At 46.2% G+C, this 6000-nt stretch overlaps 1 protein-coding gene across 1 annotated transcript in view; it reads left to right on the top strand.

Annotated features, from left to right (window-relative positions):
* The window catches only part of ASAP1 (ArfGAP with SH3 domain, ankyrin repeat and PH domain 1), a 187288-nt gene that overhangs the window by 172697 nt on the left and 8591 nt on the right, over positions 1 to 6000 (top strand). The window contains exons 27-28 of the mRNA XM_068238413.1: positions 2539 to 2608; positions 4326 to 4381. Of these exons, the coding sequence (XP_068094514.1) occupies positions 2539 to 2608; positions 4326 to 4381 (126 nt within the window). The remainder of the gene's footprint in view (positions 1 to 2538; positions 2609 to 4325; positions 4382 to 6000) is intronic.

The following is a 6000-nucleotide window of genomic DNA, read 5'->3' as shown; positions in this document are numbered from 1 at the left end:
TTACGTTCTCCTTTGTCCGGAGTCTTTATGTCCTTTTACTCTTATTTACTATGTTTGACAACTCTAGGACCTGTTACTAAACAGTTTGAGGTATGGAAAGTTTGGTGTCAACTCAAAAAGGATTTACAGACATTCCAAATTTGCTGTGTTGTGACGCTGTTGCTAAGGGGATTCCCCCATGCTTCCAGATCCCTTGAGGTGTAACCCATCCCATGTGCTTTTGGTCTGAGGCCTCATCCTAGAAAAATACACCTGTAACATCTCTAAGAGGGTCCCCACTAGAACGCCCATCTATGAAACCCAACAGCCTCAGCTAGTTCCTCTCGATTTGATAGACTGAGCAGAAATCCAACCATGGGGTCTTCAGAAACTTCTCAGCTTGGCATGGGGAATAGACCATGTTATACCTGCAGAGATACCGCATTTACATTGCTTGCTGCCTTGTTGTACGGACTTGTTAGTCATAGCGTGAGGGAGCGCCCTGACAATTCCCTTCATCCAGCTGCCCAATAACCATTCCAGACTGTGACATTCACGGCAATCGTTCCAGAAGCAGTCAGTCATTATTAGATTTACAGACGCTCTGAGCTGGTGAGGGGCGTCCGGAGAGGCTTCCCAGTGTTCATTTGTTTTAATGAAGAGCGAGATCTACTGGCTGTGTGCCCAGACTTATTCAAGACAACCAGTCGCACACAGCCATTTGTAATCCTTTAAATCAAGACTTATGACATACAGAATACAGTCTCACCTGCCAGCTATGGCAGTTTATGCTTTTACTGAATTGTATTATTTTCTTGCCGTGGGGTACATGGACCAGCACAGACTGTGTGTAGCACTGCCTAAAGCGTTGTGCACATGTCAGATATTTGGTATCCGAAGTGTGATTGAGGGTGAGGGACGGTTTGATGTCTGTGCAGATATCCCAGTACTGCCCCTTTATGAGAACACTCTGACTGCCAATCGTTCTTGCAGGAAAATTACACTTTTTTTCCTCCCAGACCCCCCACCCCCACCCCTCCTCTCTCTTCCTCTCCTACCCTCCCTCTCTCTCTCCCCTCCTTGCCTCCCTCCCTCCCTCCCTCCTTCCTCACTCCTTCCCTCCTTCCTCACTCCTTCCCTCCTTCCTCACTCCTTCCCTCCTTCCTCACTCCATCCCTCCTTCCTCACTCCATCCCTCCTTCCTCCCTCCTTCCTCCCTCCTTCCTCCCTCCTTCTTCCCTCGCTCCTTTCTTCCATCCTTCTGCCCTTCCTCCATCCTTCCTTTCTCCCTCCCTCTTTTCTTCCCCCCTTTCTCCCCCCCTCCCTCCTCCTTTTTTCCCTCCCTCCCTCCTCCTTTTTTCCCTCCCTCCCTCCTTCTTCCCTCCCTCCCTCCTTCTTCCCTCCCTCCCTCCCTCCTTCCTTCCTTCATCCCTCCCTCCCTCCTTCCTTCATCCCTCCCTCCCTCCTTCCTTCATCCCTCCCTCCCTCCTTCCTTCATCCCTCCCTCCCTCACTCCTCCTTCTTTCCTTTCTCCCCCTCCTTCCTCCCTCCCTCCCCTCCTTCCTCCCTCCCTCCCTTCCTTCCTCCCTCCCTCGCTTCCTTTCTTTCTTCCTCCCTTTCTTCCTTCCTCCCTTTCTTGCTCCTTTCCCCTCTCCTTCCTTTTCCCTTCCTCCCTCCCTCCCTCCCTCCCTTTCTTCTTTCCTTTCTCTCCCTCCCTTCCTAGTTTCCTTTCTCCCGCCTCCTCCATCCCTCCTTTCCTTTCTTCCTCCTTCCCTCCCTCCCTTTTCCTTCTTTCTTTCCTCCTTCCTTCCTACCTTCCTCCCTCCCTCCCTTCCTTCCTCCCTCCCTCCCTTCCTTCCTTCCTTCCTTCCTTTCTCCCTCCATTCCTTTTTCCCTTCCCCCTCCTCCCTCCCTTCCTTTCTCCCTCACTCCCCCCCCCCCTTCCTTTTTCCCTTTCTTCCTCCCTCCCTTCCTTCCTGAAATTCTCCTCTCAGAGCATTCTGGGAGACCAGGTATTAGTTTCCCTTGCTTTGGAACACACAGTACATGAACATTCATGGCGATAAATGCTTTTCTGTCAGAGGGTCTCTGTAAGGTGTCCATATTCATAATAGACTTATCAGATAATGTGTGTGATTCCTTAACAAGAAGTGTATATGATGAACATATTTATAATTCAGTGTAACAGTGCTGACATTTCGCATAAATCTTGAGTTTTCCTCCTTTACTGCCGCATCTTCTATCTCTTCGGTCTAAGAGCGTGTGTGTCATGTGAGCTCTTCCTTAGGGTTCCTTGTGTATAGCGGGTCTCAGAGAAGGATGTGATCAGTTCGTTCAGCTGATTCAGTCGATGGACGTATGTCTTTTTTCAACCAAAATAACTATGTAACTCTGATTTGCTGTGATCATTTCCTGCTCTAGCACATGATTTTGATCATCAAATCAGAGCCTTACCAATCTGTCACCTGACCGAACAGATCACATGGTCCTCTGAGTTCCGCTACTTCCTTGTGGCACAGGGAAGCTTGTCTCACATATCTGTGTACTTTTTCCCTGCAGGCAACGACACAGGTTCTTCCCCAGCAGATAAACCTCTCCACAAGTATGAAAGGCTCTCTCACTCAGCCAGGTGAGTAGCTGCGGTTGCATTGTGATAGTGTCAAAGGGAACCTGAAGTGAGAGGTATATGGAAGCTGCCATATTTATTTCCTTTTAAGCAATACCAGTTGCCTGGCAGCCCTGGTGATCTATTTGGCTGTAGTAGTGTCTGAATCACACCAGAAACAAGCATGCAGCTAGTCTTGTCAGATCTGACAGTAATGTCAGGAACACCTGATCTGCAGCATGCTTGTTCAGGGGCTATGGCTAAAAGTATAAGAGGCAGAGGACCAGCGGTATGGCAAGGCAACTGGTATTGCTTTTGAGGAAATAAATATAGTAGCCTCCATTTCCCTCTCACTTCAGGTGTCCTTTAAGTGTGTTAAGGTGGCCATACACTCGTTAGATTAGCAGCAGATAGATCTCTGATCTATCTGATGTGTTTAGGAACATTTTTTACTAGGAACAGATTTCCAATAGATTTCAGTATGAAATCTGTTGAAAATCGATCTGATGGCATTTGTTTGCCATCATATTTCCATTAGGGCCAATGCAAAATGATAAGCAATCTCAACAGATCCACCCAGATTTTCCATCATGTCAGATCGATTGAAATCGATCGAAATCGGCCGCAAATCGATTGATCCGGCAATCTATTTGCGACCGAGATCGATCGCCCGATAATCGGCTGAGTGTATGGGCCACTTTACAGTTTTCCAACTGCCAAGCAAGCAATATCTCCCTCTGCTTATCTATCTGACTGTCTGTCTATACCTGGTTGATTTCAGCCATCGATCGATTTGCGGCTGATTTTGATCGATTTGATCTATCTGACAGGATAAAAAATCTAGGTTGATCTGGCCCATACAGTTGCATTGGATCTAATGGCCCAATAATGCATTTAGATAGATTTACAATAGATATCATTCTGAAATCTATTGGAAATCTGTTCCTAGTGTGTGGCACACCTCAGATGGATTCCTGTCAGATTCCACTTGACAGGCATCTGACAGAAATCTATCTGATGGTCGAATCTGCTGCAGATCTAGAAGTGTATGGCCACCTGTAGCCTATCACCTTCTTAGTGGGTGTGGTTATAGAAATGGCAGTTTTTTGGGAGGGTTTTGTCTGCCGGCAGTAAAGATGATGACCTGCAGGCTTATTGGGATCAAACAACATGAATGAATTACATGACAAATATCAATCATTTCTTGATCTCTCTTCTATTTTTTAACTTCTCACTTTGCAATGTATTGTCTTATTTTTTCCCCCTACTTCTATTTTTCGGTTCCTCTTAAACCATATTGGGCAACTTATACAACTTATTAGCCTAATGTGGCTGTCCCAGTGCATGTGTACTGGTTACATAGATTTATGCTCACCCTTGTTTGGAAATAGACTTCCCCTGGCCTCACCTCCTTACTGCTGCATGGCTGGAGCAATGATCAGTGGGGGTGGCCTGATACTGCTCATTGACACGGGTGCACTGCTTGGGGGAGGAGCAAAAAGAGCCTGGATTGTAAGGAAGTGGCGCCATCTGTAATACAGAACCGTACTCAGCAGCCGGCGTGCAAACAGTGAGAGGAGGCGGAGGGCACTGGACAGCTGAGGCTGCTTGCTGGAGATCGCAGTATCATTTTCCAAGCAGGTCCAGTCTTTGGATTTACATAAACATGACGTATATAGTATTTCTTTTTCTTGAAAACCTACTAAGTATATTTTTGTATTTATTCGCTTCTGTATTTCAGCACGGGAACAAAGACTGCATTAGGGCCCAGAGTCTTGCCAAAACTACCTCAGAAAGGTAAGAAGCATTCTTAGTGGGGAAAAACAGTTGTGATGGCACTAGATCTAGGTGTCTGCTTAATGAACCCTGCAAAGAGCACCTGTGCTCACAGTGAATGCAAATCAAACAGTATATGCAGAGAGGGACCGGGCACGTAGATACCAAAACATTCAAGCTTTATTCCAGACTTCAATCAATGAAAAGCACCATAAAAACACAAGTGGGACAGCAGTGGGGTGAAGAGCAAACCACAATCTGATACCCATTTCGCAGGGATGCCACTTCTTCAGGGGCTTTGTGCATAGGTCCTCTGAAGAAGCGGTAGCATCGCAAAACTGCTGTCAGGCTGCCGTTTGTACCTCACCCCACTGCTGTCCCACTTGCAGGGCCGGATTTCTGGGAAGGCCACAGAGGCCATGGCCTAGGGCGATAAATCAGATAAGATCAGAAAGGGCGGCAGGACTTAGAGAGAGAAGAGGTTATATGTCAAAGTAAATCATCTCGTCTGGTCCCGCAGCGCAGCCAGCCAGCGCCCTGCTCTGCACTAATAGCTGAATTCCAGAGTTCCCCAATCCCTGCTTCTCTCTCTCTCTCTCTCTCTCTCTCTCTCTCTCTCTCTCTCTCTCTCTCACTTCCTGATGTGTTATGACAATCATTCTTCTGTATGATGGACATACAAGTTGATGTGAGAAATACCAGGGATTTACATTATAAAGCAGATAGAACAAAGTTTCGCTGAGTTTTAATGCAGGCATTCACATACATCAGTGAGCTCTGCTAGTTTCTTCACTTTCTCTTTTACAGCTGTAAAACTGACCCCAGCAGCAATTAATTACTTTCTTATCTAACCCTTTCTTCCTAGTCAGCAGTGGTCTCAATTAACTCTTTCCTGACTCATTTTCTGTCCTGAGCCAGCAGTGGTCTCGGTTAACTCTTTCCAGACTCATTTTCTGTCCTTCAGCTCCTACCATCTATGAGAACTGCAGGAATAAAAATGCTGTTTGCTTATCTTTCGTTATATACGCGTTCCTCTGTTTGCTATTGATGCCGGCGACGATCTCACTAGAGGGACACATGCGCCCTCTAGTGGTGTTTCATGTAGCTACCACTCTAGTAGCTTTACATGAAACAAAAAATTTTAAAAAAAAATGGATTTCTGCCTAATTGGCAGAAAAAATTAACCGGCAGGAAGGTTAATGTGAATCTGTGCATCTGTTTTGAATGCAAGATGTGTGTCCTGCCTATAGTTCGGCTCTGCACACCTATGCTGATAGTCATTTGGATGCAGCCTGCTTTGGGAAACGCTGTAACCTCTCCCTGCTGTCTAAAAAATGAAAGTTTACCTTTGGCTAGCTGCTCCCATTTTTCATATTTATATATGCACTCCATTTCTATCAGAGTTTAGGTTTTAGTGCATAACTTTGCATCTGTTTTGAATACAAGGTGTGTATTTAGCCTCTAGGGGGCTCTGCACGCCTCTGGTAGTCATTTCAGATGCAGGCTGGTCTTAGGATTCACTGCCATCTCTCCCCTGTTGTCTATTATTATACCAGCTACCAGCCTTCCCCTGAAAGGGAGAAACTTCCTGTTCATTTCCCTTCAGGAGCTGGACTACTGTAAATTTGAATGATTCTATT

Source organism: Hyperolius riggenbachi, chromosome 5 (genome assembly GCF_040937935.1).
Source record: "Hyperolius riggenbachi isolate aHypRig1 chromosome 5, aHypRig1.pri, whole genome shotgun sequence".
NCBI lineage: Eukaryota > Metazoa > Chordata > Amphibia > Anura > Hyperoliidae > Hyperolius > Hyperolius riggenbachi.
The sequence above is the reverse complement of the archived record's forward strand: the minus strand, read 5'-3'. Positions and strand labels throughout refer to the sequence as shown.